This window comes from Lemur catta, chromosome 4 (genome assembly GCF_020740605.2).
Source record: "Lemur catta isolate mLemCat1 chromosome 4, mLemCat1.pri, whole genome shotgun sequence".
Classification (NCBI taxonomy): Eukaryota; Metazoa; Chordata; class Mammalia; order Primates; family Lemuridae; genus Lemur; species Lemur catta.
Genome location: NC_059131.1, coordinates 67,230,130 through 67,249,096, shown reverse-complemented (window position 1 = coordinate 67,249,096; position 18,967 = coordinate 67,230,130). Strand labels below are relative to the sequence as shown.

General features: G+C 38.0%; 1 protein-coding gene and 1 non-coding gene across 4 annotated transcripts in view; both read left to right on the top strand.

Moving 5' to 3' along the window:
- LOC123637144 (charged multivesicular body protein 3) overlaps window positions 1-18,967 on the top strand; it is a 93,225-nt gene that overhangs the window by 38,672 nt on the left and 35,586 nt on the right. The window contains exons 1-2 of one of the 3 annotated variants that reach the window (XM_045550027.1): window positions 4,046-4,238; window positions 18,794-18,854. In XM_045550027.1, the coding sequence (XP_045405983.1) occupies window positions 4,194-4,238; window positions 18,794-18,854 (106 nt within the window). In that variant the 5' untranslated portion in view covers window positions 4,046-4,193. Of the gene's footprint in view, window positions 1-4,045; window positions 4,239-4,594; window positions 4,847-18,793; window positions 18,855-18,967 lie in introns of those variants that run through there. The other 2 variants (XM_045550028.1, XM_045550030.1) reach the window with 2 other exon arrangements.
- LOC123637632 lies at window positions 908-1,026 on the top strand. The gene has a single exon (XR_006734987.1). It is a non-coding gene; the product is annotated as a small nucleolar RNA SNORA32 (small nucleolar RNA).

Genomic DNA, 18,967 nt, shown 5'->3' with positions numbered 1-18,967 from the left:
ACTGGAAAGGCTCTTTGGCACATGCTGTTTCTTTTGCTCTGGATAGTCTTCATCTCTCTGCTAGCTCATCCTTCAGGTCTCAGCTTATACATCACCTGCTCAGGAACAGTCACTGATCACCATGTTCTCACAGTCAGGATTTTGCACATTTATAGTAATGCACTCAATTTTATTTATAACCACTTTTAATACCTGTGCTTCTCATCAGATTGTTTGAGGTTCTTTTTTTGTTCACAGTTGTTTTACTATAGCCTATAGAATGCCTGACACATAACAGGCATTTGATAAATATTGTTGACTAATTGGCAGCCCAGTATCTTCCTACTTGAAAAATTGCTGACTCATAGTTCTTTCTGAAAAAAAGGAAGGAGACTTCAAAAATTAGCCACATTTTCAAAGAACTCCTTCACATTAAAAATGGAAGGAAGGGACTTAGAAGGAAACCCAGGAAAGGATTGTGTCCTGGAAGACATGAGAAGAAATTTTTTCAAGGAGGAGAGAACTCCTGATACTTCAAAAGCCACTAATAATTCAAGACTTCTCTAACATAAAACTGTCTGGTGCTGAGAATTTTATCTCTAAACAGTAAACATGGTCATTACCAAGGTTTTTATTTAATTTTTTTTTTTTTTTTGAGACAGAGTCTTGCTCTGTCACCCTGGGTAGAGTGCATCATAGCTCACTGCAAGCTCAAACTCCTGGTCTCAAGCAATTCTCCTGCCTCAGCCTCCCAAGTATAAATAGTTGAGACTACAGGTGTGTGCCATGACACCCTGGCTGATTTTTCTATTTTTAGTAGAGATGGGGTCTTGCTATTGCTCAGGCTGGTCTCGAACTTCTGAGCTCAAGCAATCCTCCCGCCTCGGCCTCTCAGAGTGTTAGGATTACAGGCATGAGCCACCGCGCCCAGCCACCAAGTCTTTTAGAATGCAGTTTCTCATTTGCTGTGGACATGACCATAAAAAAAACTTCCCACTAGGTTTTCTATCTGCTACCTTGCTAGCAATCAGCCTATTTGGAACATTTTATTGAAAAAAAACAAAAACAAAAACAACCAACCAAACAAATCTTCTAGGAGAGAAGACTCAAAGCAAAACAATCACTGACTTAAATCGGCAAGGGCTGGCAGATGGTGACAATCTCACAAAATCAAAAAGTTTGAGTTACACAGGCACATCTAGCTCACAGAATAACTGGATTGGTTTGAATCAAAATGTAAATCCACCTTTGGAGGATGCCATCAATAGTGTGAGCTTTGAAGAAACCATGAGTACAGTAGTACAATTTTCAGCCCAAGATGCACAATATATGGGCCACCTGTAACATCCATAGGGCACAAAGACACATGAAAAAGTCTTCCTAAATAACTCAGGTGCTACTCAGCATTCACGTATTCCATGGAGTTAATTAATACGATAGTTTTCATTAACTAATTTAAAAATAAATACACTGCCATTGCACAAAGGTCAAACAACATGGAAGTATATAGCATAAGATGCAACAGTCCCTCTTACTCACTGGCCATTTTATTTCATTCCCCCTTTGTAACCATTGTTAAAGTTTGTGGATTTCATTTCAACTCTTCTTCCATACTTGTTCAATCATGTTTGTGTGAAATTTTTACATACATGAGATTATACTTAAAAAAATTTGTATTTTGCATAGTATTTCATAGAATGGGCAGAAAATACTTGAGCATCATTCCATTCATGAACATTAAAGAAATAACTATTATCTAAAATGTTACAATAAAAGTTGTTTTACATACAAAAAACCATGGAAGGATGGAAGATAATTCAGTGGAAAATGGGCAAATCATATGAAGAGGCAAGTCACAGAAGAAATTCAGATGGTCAACAAATACACAGAAAAGATGCTTATCCAGACTGGTAATCAGAGAAATGAGAATTAAACAATATTTTATACCCTTATATGGGCAAACATTTAAAAGATCTATAACATTTATTGCTAGCAAGGATTTAGGCAATAGAGTGCTGGTACACTCTACTGGTAGGAGTTCATAACAATACAATCTGTATGGAGGATATTGGTAGTACATTTTAAATTTTTAACTGTGCCTAGGTTTGCAGGATTATTTACTAGGGAAAAACTGAAAAGAACTTAATGTCATATAATAGGTAAGTGGTCAAATAAATTATGGTATATTCCTGCTATGAATTGCTATAGTTATTGATGCTGATGAAAATCTATGTTAAAATTTTTAAAAAGGAAATTGCAGAAAAATATGTATAATATAGTCCCAATTAAGTAAAAATATATAAAAGTATATTCTCCAAAGGAGAAGGTCTCAAAGGAGTCACACTATGTATATTTAATAGTTGGTGTGAATCCTGAGACCTATTCCCCTGAGGAAGTAGAATGGGGTTTTTACTTTTTACAATGAAACATGTGCTGCTATTTTTAAAGAGAACTTTATCGAAGTATGATTGACACAAAATAAATTGCACTTAAACTGTCCAAATTGATTTTACATTGTATACATCGGTGAAACTATCACCACAATCAAGATGTTATCCATCACTCCCCAAAACTTCCCATGTCTCTTGGTAATCCCTCCTTTCTGCCTCTTTCTGACCCCTCTCCTGTCCCCTGGCAACCACTGATCTACCTTGTGTCGGTATAATTGAGTTTGAATTTTCTAGAATGTTATTTAAATGGAATCATACAGTATGTACTCTTTATTTTCTGGCTTCTTTCACTCAGCATTATTATTTTGAGAGTCATCCATATTGTTGCAGTTATCGATAGTTTATTCTTTATTGCTCAGTACTATTCCTCTGTACGGATCTATTACACAATTGGTTTATCCGTTCACTTGATGGATATTTGGATTATTTTCGGTTTTTGGTTATTACAAATAGAGCTGCTATGAACATTTGTGCACAAGCCCTTGCAAAGACATTCACTTTTTTTCTTCTCTTGGGTAAATAGGAATGGAATGGCAAGGATACATAGGTGTATGGTTAGCATTTTAAGAAACTGCCAAAATGTTTTCAAAGTGGTTGTACCATTTTGCATTCTCACCAGACATGAGAGTGTGGGACTGAGGTAATAAATGATCTCTTCATTATCATCAGGTGAAGTAATGACAGCAACCAGCTTATTGTGTAAGTTCAATCAGGGATTGTCCCTGCTAAAATGTATCTAGTAGACCAGCCTGAGCAAGAGTGAGACCCCGTCTCTACTAAAAATAGAAAGAAATTATCTGGCCAACTAAGAATATATAGAGAAAAAATTAGCCGGGCATGGTGGCGCATGCCTGTAGTCCCAGCTACTCGGGAGGCTGAGGCAGGATTGCTTCAGCCCAGGAGTTTGAGGTTGCTGTGGGCTAGGCTGACGCCACGGCACTCACTCTAGCCGGGCAACAGAGTGAGACTCTGTCTGAAAAAAAAAATAAATAAATAAAATAAAATGTATCTAGTCCTCTTTAGTCAAATTCCTTTGGGAATCTGATTAAGGTCACAGTCGGTGTGGGGTGTACGATGACATACATATGGACAAATGCCAGGTAGGTATCACCCACGTTGGAAAAGGCCTTAATAAAAACTGTGACAGTAGGGATGGAAAGGAGAGAGCTTAAGTTCTCACACATTGAAAAGTCAGAATTGTTGGGACTTGGGAAGAGGGGGAGAGAAGACAACGCCTAGGTTTTAGTGAATAGGTGATGGTGGTGTCAGCATAGGGGAGTAGTAAGTTTGGCGGAAGAAGAGTTCATTTCTGGTCTGTTGCCTGTGAAGAGCCTACAACACACAAAGACGAAGCTGTTCACAAAGTGTAAATGTACACGTTTGGGTGGTGCAACAACATACAAGTTTGGGTGAAGTATCAAGAGCAACTGTAGTTAGCAAATGTAGTTAGCAAATGTAGTCAATACGTATGTTATCTTTCGCAGCAATCACTTCCACACCTCACGAAAAACACCTACACCTTGAGGTCCTATACACATTCCCTCCCACAACGCGTGCAATGACGTAATCCTTTTCTACCAGAGACCCCGCCCAAATCTAGTATGCGCATGCGTTGCGCATGCGCACCACCCCAAGTGCCGCCACTCCCTTCTCTGGGAGTCTGGACTCTCTTCCTCTCGGTCAGCCCCGCCCAGGCGGCTGCCCGTGACCTGCCTAGGCGCAGGGAACGGAAAGCCAGAAGGGGCAAGACGAGTTTAGTTCGCCATGGGGCTTTTTGGAAAAACCCAGGAGAAGCCTCCCAAAGAGCTGGTAAGGGTTACAGCGGCGGCAAATGAGCGGGTGGATTTGTGTGGGGCGTCGTGGAATTGGTAAACGGCTGGACACTTTCCTGCACCGGCTGCCCGGTACCGCCCGGCCGCCACTTCCGGGGCCTCTCACTTGAGTGCGGGGCCGGAGGAAGAATCTTTAGGAGTCGGCTGTAGGGTGAGAGAGCCCCTGTTACCTCAGCTCTAGACCTGGTAGCCGAGGGCTGGATGAACAGTTTCTCAACCTCGCCATAGGGCGCGGAGATAGCGACACGGTCTTGGCCTGTGGAAACCCCTCTGTGCGCATTGGTACGTCCCGCCCGGAACCTTTTCCCGCGCAGGCCCCGCCCTCTCACGCCGGTGTTTTTACGGACCACCGGGCGAACCTGCCCCTGCCAGGAGTGTTCTGGGAGGACCCGGCTACCACCGCGGGAAGGTCCAGGCACCTGCTGTCCCTTTTCGTCTACCCTGTTGTAACGAGTGGGAGGCTCTGTTTCCTCCTTCTCCTCCAGTACAACCTTATGTTGACTTCTGACACTTACTAATTATAGCAGGGATCCAACCAAGAAGAATGCCATCAAAGATAGCGCTGGACCCGACTTCGAACTCCAGGTGTGCCTATTAATTGAGATAATGTTGGGAGGCAAGCGGTTGAAAATGCCCTGCCGGGTCAGTCTGCTTCCCCACATCTTAACTTTGTGAGCTTAGGAAAGTTAACTTCTCTGTGCCTTAGTCTTCTCCACTGTCGCATAAGAATGATAATAGTATCATCTCATTAATTGAAGATTAAAAGATGTAAATTTTTTTTAAGTAGTGCTAGTTACAGCCTTGCTGTTCAAGTGCAGACCAGCAGAGCATAAATATCACCTGGGAGCTTGTTAGAACTCTCGGGCCCTACCCCAGACCTACTGAATCAGATTTTGGATTCTGACAAGATCTCTAATGATTAGTATACTCATTAATGCTAAAGAAGCACTGTTATACAACATCCAGACTTGTCCATAATAGGAAAAACCTAAAATCTTTCAACAAATGATCTTGCCTTATTATCTGTGGCAGGCATGTTTTTAAAACCATCTCATATATCATGTAATTTCTGGCGCATAATACATGTGTTAATTTTTTTGTTAATCAAACGTCAGTATTAATTTCATCAGGCAACTTATTCTGTTTTGCTCCCTGGTAAAATAAAAATTGTGGAGCTTAAAAGTGTGTGACATCACTTTGTAAACTGTAGTATATTATATACATGTATATTCTAACATGCTAGTTATTTTAGAATTGTGTTTTTGATGGTAGGGAGAGATGATACATTACCTTCAGTTTCTGGCCTTAGTGTTGCCATTCATAAATTGATTCTGAGGAAACAAACAAGATCCTGGGGAAAATGGTCTTATTACTGTTTAAAGTGTAGTTTAACAGTGTATGTTCCTGTATGTATTACTTATAGATTATTTAAAAATGATAAATATTGCTAAGAATACAACGTCAGTATACTTTTTCAGTAGGGTAACCTACCTGGGAAAGCTACTTAACATGAGAATACAGCAGGGTTGATGTATGAGATTGGTTTTAAAAATATGCCTGCCAGAGCTGAACAAGTAGTAACATTTATTAAATATAGGATTTCACTATTTTTCATTATGGACAAGTCCAGGTGTTGTAGAGCAGTACTTCTTAAGCATTAATGTGCACACTAATCACTGGAGATCTTGTCAGCATTAAAAATTTGATTCAGTAGGTCTAGGGTAGGGCCCAGGAATTCTAACAAGCTCCCAGGTGATATTGATGCTGCTTGTTTGCACTTGAGTAGGAAGATTGTAGAATGTGTAAAGATCAGCGTTAGCTACCACCTTTAGCCAACGTATTGAACCCGGCTTGTACTACATACTTTGTTGGGACTTTGAATATTACAATGTAGGTATTGTTGTTATCCCTACTTCACAGGCGTGGAACTGAGGCATAGAGTGTTTAAGTAATTTGCCAAAGGTCATTCAGTTTGTAAATTACCGCACCAGAGGTTATAATCTAGTAAGTATCCTGAGGCCTTTACTCATAACGTTATATCATGCTATTTATGCAGCCTCCCAAAAGGGGATTTTAAAGATGAAATAAGCCAAAGAACTTAACTTCTAGCAAATGAGATAAACATTTCAAGAACAAGTTTGGATTGGTTACTGCATATATAGTTATAGGAGTTCAGAGGTTGGAGTGAGCAGCTCTAGGCCGGAATGATCAGAAATGATTTGACCCATCACTATCGTGTTTTCCACACCCTTCCTGCCTATGAATGGGTCCTTGACTATTTCGTAGGATTTTTAGTATTAGATAGATGATCCATTTTATCTGGTGCTGGAGATACCCTACCTAAGATTTTCTTCAAGTTCCTCCTCAGTTCTTCAGAGTACACTTTCAGTTCTGATTATATGTTGTTTTAGTTTTTCGAAAGATTCTCTGCTTTAGTTTCAGCTTTTTTAGTACTAAGCACTAGGGTCTCTCTCACACCTTGTGACTTGGAAACAAAATGTTTTTGTCACTTGCTACAGTTATTTAGCATGAGTCTGTAATTCAAGAAAGTGCCAATAAAGCAGGGATGGTGTATTAGGGTTCTCCAGAGAACCAGAACCAACAGGATGGATAGATAGATGAGAGAGAATTTAATATGGAAATTGACTCGTGATTATGGAGGCTAAGTCCCATGATACACCATCTACAAGCTGGAGAACCAGAGAAGCTGGTGATGTACCTCATTCCTAGACTGAAGGCCTGAGAATGAGGAGAGGGGGTTGGACTCCAGAACTTCCATCATTGTGCCCCCCCCCATGGAAGGGAACACTGTTCGAAGTTCTGGAGTCCAAAGGCTGGAGAACCTGGAGTTCTTGATGTCCAAGGACAGGAGGAGAAGGATGTCTGAGCTTCACAAGAAAGAGAACAAGAATTCACCTTTCCTCTGCCTTTTTGTTCTATCTGGGCCCTCAACCAATTGGATGCTGCCCACCCACATTGGGTGAGAATAGATCTTTCTTACTCAGTCCACTGATTGAAATGTTAGTCTTTTCCAGAAACACTCTCATAGACATACCCAGGAATAGTGCTTTACCAGCTATCTGGGTATCCCTCAACCCAGCTGAGGTGACAGCCAAAATTAACAATCACAGATGGAAAATACTTTTTGTCTTTGTAGAGCTGGTGATGCACAGATGAAGTATTGAGAGCCATATATGCATAAGAAGAGAAGTAATGTTTGTTTTTTTTTTTTTTAAGGAGGAGGAAGAAATAAGATACTCAACTTCATAAAAGAAACTAAGCAAAGGAAATTTTTTAAAATGTGATAATGTTGACAGAAAGGGAAGAGGGATTAGAGAAAGAGAGGGAATTGACTAAATACTGTTGTGTCAGCTGGGCAACTCTTGAGTTGAGATAAATTTATAATATGGCTTCTATTGGGGGCTGGAAGATGCAGGCATGAGGGCCCAGGTTCTGACACAGGATAAGGAGGGGCCAGGTGCAGTCATTGCTATACCATCGTGGTTGTCACACCTGGTACCATTTAGGCCATGATGACAGGTCAGGCAAGTAAGATACATTATGGGTGGTAGTCCAAGCACTCTTATATATTAATAGTAGGTAGCACAGAGTAGGTGCTAAATAAATGTTTGTTGAATAATAAGTGAATATCAGAATAAAGTTCAGTAAGATTTAATCGGTCAGGGAGTCCCAAGATGAGCAGTGTTTCAAGGAATTTTCCAGGAAGACATTTGCTATGTAAATAGCCTTTACAAACTAAAGTCATTGCCCCTAGACATCTCAGACACTTTGGTGGAGACATCTTAGTGGTGAAACCTGTCTTACAGGGTACAAGTAACACAATACTGGACATGCTGAGGATGAGGATGCTTTATAATCCATTTAGAAACGTGTGACAATCTTGGGGTGGGAATCGGGGGGACATGAGATTCTGCTGGAAAGAGATTCTTCTTTTGGACTTGAGATTCTGCTGGAAAATTGTGCTGTCTTAGGGACTTCACTGATTTAGCCTTTGGGTAATGCTACCCGAATTCTTAAATCATATGACTACCTTAAGTCCTTAGACTGGGTCATGACTCCTTGTAACATACTATCAGGAAAGGGAAGAAAATGAGAAGGGGAGATAGAGGAAAAGATGAAGCTTCATTCACTTAGTTCATACAACAAAGACTGCAATATTTTGGTGTGCATTGGGTTTACAAAAATAAGGGAATGATGACTTCAAAAAATATAGTTTACTGGGGAGACTGACATGTGAGCAAATACTTATACTTTAGGGCAGTAATATAAATATAAACAAAGTCTTTGATGTTACAGTGGAGGGAGTGATTAACTCTTGAGAGTAGGGAAGGAGAACTGGTCAGGGAGGGTGTCTGGGTCTTGTCACAAGAGGCATTAGCGAGGCAGACAGGTAGGTATAAGATTAGGAAAGTGGAGGCATTCCTAGCACAGTGAACTGCATATGCAAGGATAGAAGTGTGGAAGATAGAAGAGCCAGGAAAAAGTTCAGAATGGTTGGAGGATGAAATGCTGTTCTGAGTGGGATGTAGGAGGAGTGATGATAGTGGTAAGATGTAACATTGGAGAGGGAGGTAGAGGGCAGATTAGCAGAGGTCCGTGTGTCATGCCTGCAAAACATGGGGAGCATTCAGAACAGTGGTTTAGGGCATGAATTGGATAGAAGAGATTTAGGTAGGGAGGCCAGTTAGTGGCCCAGGAGAGAGACAATACTGGTCTTAACTAAGAATGGGAATGGAGAGGATCAGTTTTAGAAATATTTAGGATATATAGTCAGAATTTGCTATCTACTACATGTGAGATAAGAGTGCAAAGATGATTCTTAGGTTTCTGTTTAACCCTGCCCTCCAATCACTCCTATCCATACCTCTGAATGGCAGTGCTATGAAGTGAAATGGAGAGAATTCAGGGAAACAGCAGGTTTGATGAGAATGGTGATGATGGAGGAAAGTGCGCTGAAGAGCTCAGTTTTGTACAGAATTAAAGAGATCAGAGAAGATAGACAGGACTATCCTGAGAGAATATTTTTCTCTTCTACTTTGTGTCCTCAGCAAAACTGTAAGTTACTTGAGAGCAAGGATTATGTTTTTATTTATGCTTTCACCCACTGTGCTGGCATAATGTTGAACTCCAATAAAAGTAAGGTGCCCATTAAGTACTTGTTTGATGGACAGAAGTAGAGATGGTGAGAGAGAACACTTGGACATTTGATAATGGAGCTGACATATACTCCACTGACAGTGATCAGAATAGGCAGATTTTGATCTAAGCTCACTTACATTTGTTGGTGTGGGCTAATTTCTAGTTTTACATATATTTTAGGTTGTCTGAAATGATACACAAAATTATAGTTTCACTGGGTCAAAATCAGGGTAGCAGAGGGAGATGCTTCCTTCAGAGATCAAAGATTTCAGGGAGAGGAGCTCAGCAGCTGAGGGACAAAAATAGGAGGGAAGCTTACTTTTCTCTATATACTTTTCTGTATCTTTTGAATTTGTGCCATTAAAAAGTATTAAAATTATCATCTCAAAAATATTGTTGGAGCCAGTGTTTGTTTTTTTCCCCCACTTTAAATTGATTTTATGTATTTCTGCTTTTGTTTAAGAATTTGCTTGTTATGTTTTTTTCTAGTCCTTTGATTTCTCTCATGAAAATGTAAAAAATTATTTAATATTTTTAATTAAATAAAGAACAGAGGACAGTAGATACCCATTGAGGTAGGCTGAACAATGGCCCCCCATAGATATCAGGTGCTAATTCCTGGAACCTATAATGCTACCTTATTTGGAAAAAGGGTTCTTGTCGGTATGAATAAATCAAGACTCTTGAGATGGTGGGCCCTAAATGCAATCACCTGTATTTTTATAAAAGGGAGTTAGAGGGACATTTGACTCAAACAGATGAGGAAAAGGCAATGTGAACATAGAGCAGAAAGAAAATTGAAGATGCTGGCTTTGAAGATTAGAGTGATGCATCCACAAGCTAAGGAGTGCCAGCAGCTATAAGGAGTGGGAAGGGTCAAGAAATGGATTCTCTCCTAGATCCTTTGGAGGAAGCATATCCCTTCTGCTACCTTGATTTTGGCCCAGTGAAACTGATTTTTGATTTCTGGACTTCAGAATTGTGAGACAAGAAATTTCTGTTTGAAGTACTTTGTTATGGTGACCTCAGGAAACAAGTATACTTTTATACATGCTTACTTTCTTTATCCTGTTTCCTTACATTCTCACAGAGAGTGACAGCAAATGTCCTAAATTTGGTGTGCCTAGTATTTTGTATATTTTGAAAATGAGATTTATTCATACTCTTACATGTGGACATTTAGATTGTTTTTTTGGTAACACAACAGTGCTGCAATGAACAGTCTAATATCCTTGTGTATTTGTGAAAGAATTTCTTTAGAATATATGTCTACAAGTGAAATTATTGAATCTTAGGCTGTGACTTCTTTGTAAAAATAGCCAAATTGGCCTCCAAAAACAGTTGAACTGATTTATAAATTCACCAGCAAATATGAAAGTTCCCTGACTTTACATCTTCTCTAACACTTGTTATTGAATTTTTGACTTTTGCCAATCTTAGAGGAATGAGATTACTATCTGGCTTTTTCCTGATTACCAGTGAGGTCGAGCATCTTTTAACATTTTTATCTTCTCAATTATGTGGCTTGTCATTTCACTGTTGTATATATTGTCATAAAGACACTGTCTTTGTAATGAAGAGTTTAGTTTCTTCTTAAAATAGAACACCTACAAAATGCTAAGTACTTTATTTTAAAATTTTATTATGAAAAATTTTAAACTTTAAGAAAAGTAGAAGAAATAGTAGTGTTTTATTCCATTGGGACTGCTATAACAAAATATCATAAACTAGATAGCTTATAAACAACAGAAATTTATTTTCCACAGTTATGGAGGCTGAGAAGTTCAAGATCAAGGTACTGGCAGATTTGGTGTCTGGTGAGGCCCCTGCTTTCTGGTTTATAGATGGCACCTTCTTTCTGTGTCCTTATGTGGTGGAAGGAGCAAACAAGCTCCCTAGGACCGATTTTCTAAGGGCATTATTCCCATTCCTAATGGACCTAATCACCTCTCAGAAGGCCCACCTCCTAATACCATCACCTTGAGGTTTAGGATTTCAACATAAGAATTTTGGGGGATGCACAGACATTCATACCATAGTAGACAGCATAATGAAAACCCATGTATTAATCATCTAAATTCAGACTTTAATAGTCTTTGGCTATTGTTTGATAAACCTAATTTTTTGGCTGAATCATTTTGAAGAATAGTAAAGATGACACATTTCACATTTCAGATTGCATCTCTAGAAAATATGGAAATTCTCCTACACAATGGACAAAATTTCCTTAATATCAAGTATCCAGTCCGTATTTAAATTCCTCCCATGTGTTCCCAATGTCTTTTTTTTTTTTTTTGAGACAGAGTCTTGCTCTATCACCCAACCTCAGGGAGGAGTAGCTAGGACTATAGACATGTACCACCATGTCTGGCTAATTTTTAAGATTTTTTGCAGAGACTGGGTTCTTGCTATGTTGCCCAGGCTGGTCTCAAACTCCTGGCCTCAAGTGATCCTCCTGTCTGGGCCTTCCAAAGATTATAGGTGTGAGCCACTGCTCCCAGGCCCCCAGTATGTCTTTTATAATTTTTTTTTAAGTTAAGATCCAGTGAAGGACCATGTTTTGTATTTATTTGCTTTTGTTTGATAATCTGCTGCCTTTTAGTTTTTTGTTTTTTTGTTTGTTTTGTTTTTTTGAGACAGAGTCTCACTCTGTTGCCTTGAGTAGAGTGCTGTGGTGTCTGCCTAGCTCACAGCAACCTCATACTACTGGGCTCAAGAGAACCTCCTGTTTCAGCCTCCCGAGTAGCTGGGTCTACAGGCACAAGCCCTGATGGCTGGCTAATTTTTCTATTTTTAGTAGTGACAGGGTCTTGTTCTTGCTCAGGTGTCGAGCTCCTGAGCTCAAGCAATCCTCCCACCTTGGCCTCCCAGAATGCTAGGATTACAGGTGTGAGCCACCAAGCTTGGCCTCTCCTGTCTTTTGCTTATAACATTGTAAGAGTAAAGACTTTTTTGTTAAGAGTAGGCCATTTGTCTTATAGACTGTTCCTCGTTCTGGATTTGTCTGATTGTATCTTGTGGTTAGCTTTTTCCAGGAAATGGAAATTGGGTCTGAAGCTCGATTAAATTCAAGTTAAACAATTTTGGCAAACATACCTCACAGGTAATCTGTGTACTTCTTAGTATATCACATCAGACAGCGTATAATGTCTGGTTGTCTCATACATAGTGATGCTAATAACTTTGGGCACTTGGATGAGGTAGTGACAGCCAGATCTCGGCTGTTATGTTTTTCCTTTTGCTGCTAGTAAGTAATCTGAAGAGTGGGTGATACTCTGGCACCGTATGAATGTCCTGTTTCTCATTAACTGTTCACTTAGACACTTTAGGACCTGTTGGTGTCCCTCTCTTGATCAACTATTCTGTAAGAGTTTTTAGAATGGTGATTTTTCTAATTCTGTGATTTATTCCTCATTTATTATTATTATTTTTTAAATAGAGACTGGGTCTCGCTGTTGCCTCAGGCTGGTCTCAAACTCCTGACCTCAGTGATCCTCCTGCCGTGGTCTACCAGAATGTTAGGATTGCAGGCATGAGCCACCGTGCTTGGCCTATTCCTCATTTTTTAGATGGCAGTCTTCTGTAAAGATCTGTCCCTCATTATCTGGGGCTGTTTGTTAACCTGGCCATACAGTTTCTACTGAAAAGGCAGGATAAGTACTTACTGTTTTTTCTTTAATCACCAACATTTAGAATAAGGAATTGATTGGTATAATAGTATCCAGTAGTGTCAAATGCTTTCTCTCCCCACTCCACCCCTCTCAGAAACACCATTTTGGACTCATGGATTTTTATATATTTAGTGTGTTACAGTCAGTTCTAACCATTATTCTGTTTGATGCTGAAATACTTAAAAATTTGGCCAGTGGGAGCTGTTTCAAGCCAGTTCCTATCTCCTTTTAAGATAACCTTATTCATCTTTGAATGTTTTCTTATTTTCTGGCATAATATATCCTGGTGTGATTTGTGTATTCCCAGCCTGAGACCTGAAATCAGCCATTTCTCTAAGAAGCACTAGTTTCTTTTAGTGGGAATGCTATTTAGAAACCAAAATTTGGGTGCTCATGATTTTTCTTGATACTGGAGTGTCCCTGCTTCTAGGCCTTTTTATGGAACAGAACTAGGAAATAGAGTCTTTTAAAAATCACAAGGCTGATTATGGACTAAGGTGTTTTGAGCCAACCCTCTGTGAAAAATAACTAGGAGAGCTAAACAAAAAGTATAGCTATTTGAAGTCACTAAAAGCTACCAAGGCAGTGAGAAGTTGCAAAATCAAGATCCTAGAGAAGGGGGAAGCTGAATTACATGAAGCCAATCATTTGGGACCACTTTCCCCCTAAAGAGATCCTCTAATTCCTGAAATGCAGTGGCTGACAAACTGAGAATTTGAGTAGAGCTTTTGATAGACCCTGTGGTTGGGGAGTATAAAAATTGGAGTTCATAAGGGCCTCTGGTAAATATCTAGGGCTTTTGGTTGGTACTCTGAAAGGATACACCTTAGCAGTAACAGAGAGCAGGAAATAGACTGGCATGCACAAAAACTGAAGCCCAGCTGCAAATACTTTCTATCCCTGATTGGATTAATATTAATTAAGAACCACTTGCCAGTGCACTTTAGCTAGATGTTTGCCAGAAGCAAATGTAAGTCCTCTCTGGAAGAAAATGACATCATCCAAAGACTTAAATTATCCCGCAGATAGATTTTCACATACTGTCATCCCTTGGTACCTGTGGGGGATTGGTTCCAGGACCCTCAATACCCAAATCCGTGAATGCTCAAGTCCCTGATATAAAATGATATAGTATTTGCACATCCTCCTATATACTTGCAATCATCTCTAGATTACTTATAATACCCAATACAATGTAAATGCTACATAAATTGTTATACTGTATTGTATAGGGAGTAATGACAAGAAAAAAAAGTCTGTACATGTTCAGTACAGATGGAACCATCCTTTTTTTTTTTTTTAATATTTTTGATCTGTGGTTGGTTGAATCCAGAGATGCAGAATCCACAGATAAGGAGGGCCAACTGTACAATGTTCAGAATTCAGTTTTTAAAAACATTTATTCATAGGAGATCTCTATATGTCCTGGACACAAAATCCTTATAAATGCCTTTTATTTATTACCATTTATATGGTTAGAAATATCTTCTCCCAATTTGTGATATTTTACTTCTTAATGGAGTCTTATGATGAATAGTAATTCTTAATTTCAATATAGATAAAAACATGAAGTGTATTCCCTTTAATGGTTTTTGCTTTTTGTGTACTGTTTAAGAAATCCTTCTCTAACCTGAAATCATGAATATATTCTCCTCTACTGTCATCTTAAAGTAACGCAGTTTGGCATTCTGTATATATGTCTTCAGTCCACCTAGAATTATTTTCAGTGGGGGATGGAACAGGGATTCAATCATTTTGTTTTCTATTTGTCTTGCCATTTGTCTCAGCATTATTTATGTAAAATGCTCTCTTACTGATTTTAGTTTTCTTTGCCTAGTTTGTCTGACATATAGTAGACTTTATAAATGAATTTGAATAAAGGAATATTTTGATAGTGTGAAATTTTTTTGTAGGTTTCTTATGGTTTTCACAGCATATTGTCTAATAGATTTTTTTTATACTGTACTCCTTATGTTCTATTTACTTATCAATTATAAATGCCTTTTGTTTATTACTGAAATCCTATTGGCACTAAATAAATGTTTGTTGAATTTTCTTTTTATCTGCTTTAAATTTCCTTTGGTTTATTATAGTGCTGTTGACAGTTACAATAAGACTTGTTTGATACATTTTTTAATTTTTATTTCCATTTTTTAGTTTTGGAGACAGAGTCTCATTCTGTTGCCCCGGGTACAGTGCAGTGGCATCATCACAGTTCACTGCAACCTCAAACTCCTGAGCTCAAGCCATCCTCCTACCTCAGCCTCCTGAGTAGCTGGGAATATAGGCGTGAGCCACCACGCCTGGCTAATTTTTCTATTTTGTAGAGACACAGGGGTCTCACTCTTGCTCAGTCTGGTCTCGAGCTCCTGGTTCCAAGTGATCCTCCCACCTCAGTCCCCAAAGTGCTAGGATTACAGGCATGAGCCACCGCACCCAGTCCGATACATTTTTTTGAGCTCTTTGTCTTGGACTATATTTCTTAACCCTAACAGAACATTAGAATCACCTGGAGAGACTTTAAATTTGCTACCTGTCATTTGGAGTCTACCTCCAGCACAGTTAAATTAGTATTTTTTGTTTCCCAGTTGGCTTTTGTGTGTAGTTCAGGTTGAGAAGCACTGGTATGGGACATGACCAGATACTTCGGTTCTTTGCATTTCTCTTAGGTATGTTTTCTTTTGCAAAGTCCCTTTTGATTTTACAAGTTTAAAAGGAATTTTTCTTTTTGACAAGTTCTGTGGAACTTTTACTCTTTGACATTTTAAAACATACATAGAAAGTTTCTGGAAATTTTTGTTACATAATTGTTATTTATGGCTGAAGTTTTTTGTCCTTTCTTCATATCTCATATTCCATGCAGTTAACTTCTGCAGGTACTTATTGACCATTTGCTTTGTGCCAGGCATTATGCAAAGGCTTGGTGAATAACAAAAGGTCTTTGATCTTCTGGAGGCTGTAGTCTCCTCATAAGTAATTATAATGAGCTTTACAAAAGAGAAAGGGTATAATGTTCTGTGTAGTTAAAAAGCAGGGGGTATTTAACCTATTTTGGGGATCAGGGAATGACTCTCTGAAGTAATATTTAAGCTTAGACTTTAAGAATGAGTTTAGAAAACATGTTCTTTAGATAAATTGGATTTTATCAAAAGTAAAACTTTTGTGTATCAAAGAACGTTATCAAGAACGTGAAAAGACAGTGTACAGAATGGGAGAAAATATTTGCATATCATGTCTCTGATAAGAGTTTACTATCAGAATATATAAAGAACTCATACAATTTAACTATAAAAAGATATACAACCCAACTAAAAAATGGACAGAAGACATAAATAGATAGTTCTCCAAAGGAGATCTACAAATGGCACGTGAAAAGACATCCAACTTCGTTAGGCATTAAGAAAATGCAAATCAAAACCACAGTGAGATACCACTTCACATCCAGTAGATTGAGTATCACAAAAAAATTGGAAAATAACAAGTGTTGGTAAAATGTGGAGAAATAGGAACTCTTGTATAGTATATTGCTGATGGAAATGTAAAATAGTGACTCTACGGTGAAAAACAGTTTGGCAGATACTCAAAAAGACATGGAATTACCATTTTACCCAGCACTTATACTTCTAAGTATATACTCAAAAGAATTGAAAACAGGCACTCAAGAAAATACTTGTACATGAATGCTCAGAGCAACACTTTGAAATAGCCAAGGTACAAATAACCCAAATATCCATCAACAGATGGATGAGTAAACAAGTTGTGTTATATACATATTATGTAATGGAATAATATCTATCCATAAAAAGTACTGATGTACTGATACATGCTATAACATGGATGACCTTGAAAACCTATCCATTTAGCATAGAAACCAGAAACAAAAGGTCGCACATTGTATGCTTCCTTTTATATGAAATATTCAGAATAGACAATTCCATAGAGATAGCAAATTAGTGGTTGCCAGGGAATTGAGGGGTGGGGCATAGGAAGAGATTATATAAAGGGATCGTGTGTTCTTCTGGGTAGTTGAAAAAGTTTTGAACCTAGAGAGAGTTGGTGGTTGTACAACATTGTAAATACACTAAATGCCACTGATTGTATACTTTAAAGTGGTTGATTGTATTATATAAATTTCACTTCCAAAAAATGTACATAAACCTAATATTACATTTTTAAAAATTGTCCAATTCACTTGGCAGTTCTTAAAAAAAATTATATGAACATACAGTTTTAAGTGCTTAAATATTTCTTCTGAGTTTGTCAACCGAAATAAATAACAAGTAGAGAGGCTCTCTAAAAGAAATTGTTTGAGAGTAGAGCATTGCAATGGGAATATATGAGCCATAGTAAACTGCGTGTGTATTCATGGAGGTAAAGGAAGGCAAGGGTTTTTAAAGGAAGAAAAGGATTACGTAATTGTTTGAAATGATTATCCTTGGCTGCAAAGACCAATAACAAGGGTGATGCCAGTCTGAGGCTGGACAGGCAATTTCTGGACCGATGTCCTTGCAGAAATATTTTTTGTATAAAGTTGTGGTGGCCTTTGTGTAAGGTTGTGTTTTTTGCAGAGTCTTTTGTGATAGTTTTTGTTAAGGCATACGAGTGTGAGAATCTTATTTCTTAGCCTTTTCTAGCTGTGTTTGTCAGGGTTTTTAAAACACTAGTCCATTTTGATTCTGTCAACTTTCATAAAATATTATAATTATTGTTGTTACATAATCAATATTTTACACATTTTAAATAATTATTAAACATTAAAAGTGAAATTTATTGGAAATGTATCTTCTAATGATAAAGATTTTTTATGTCATTTAGTTTGTGTCCACTGATGAATACTATATGAATGAATGCTAAAAGGATTTACCATCAATTCTATTCCTATTTTATGATTTATTAGACTCAAGTGCTGAGAAACCGTGTTAATACAATAAGCAAATGGTAATGGAAGGAGTTTTGTTATGACAGTGTCACTTCTACTTAGTCATATGCCAAAAAGCACATGGTGATTTAGTATAAAATTGACTTTTAATGACTAATCATCTGACAACTCAGGTTTTCCTTCAATTTTTTTGAAAAATGAAGAATTGGAAAACAGTTCACTTGCATAACAATTTGGTAATCATTAGAGTCATTTACTACTTTCTCAACACCTACACCAGTATTTCCAGTCAGCCCTATGTTTAGTGCTTCAGAGGTTTTTGCCTGTCAGGGAACTGTACCATGGTAATAAGAGACAAGGGTTGGGGAATGTTTTTCTTTTGCAAAATAAAAAAGCATTATTGTTAAAGGGAAGAAGGAAAAGATTAATTCTCATGACATAGGCAGAGTAGTTTTGAAATGATTACATGTCAAAGTTGAAAATCTTCTGATGCCCTTAAAACTATCTGTGCCCATGCATCTCTTGAAAACTCTTTGTGTACCCACAGAATGCCACACTCCTTCTGAGGTTTTATATAAAGTGCTTCTTACTGCCTGCCTTCAGCTAAGAATCTTCGAATAGCTTGGAATTTCTATGCACTGTGAATAAAAAGATAAAAAATTTAAAAAGTAGAATTTGACTCTAAAGTTGTATCTTTGAAAAATGGCTGTATTTTTTATTTTATGTCTGGAATAAATGTAGAATTAACACAAAATTCTGTAAAAGTGATTGAATTAGGACTGTTGGCTTGTGTTATAATTCCTTTTCTAAAATCTTTCCCAGGTCAATGAATGGTCATTGAAGATAAGAAAGGAAATGAGAGTTGTTGACAGGCAAATAAGAGGTAAATTATAATTTTATGTCTCCTATTCTCTGCCCTCTTGGTATATTTTGCTTCAGTTCATAAAAATAAACTGCATCTGTATATTATAAGACATAGTTTATTCCTATATTATT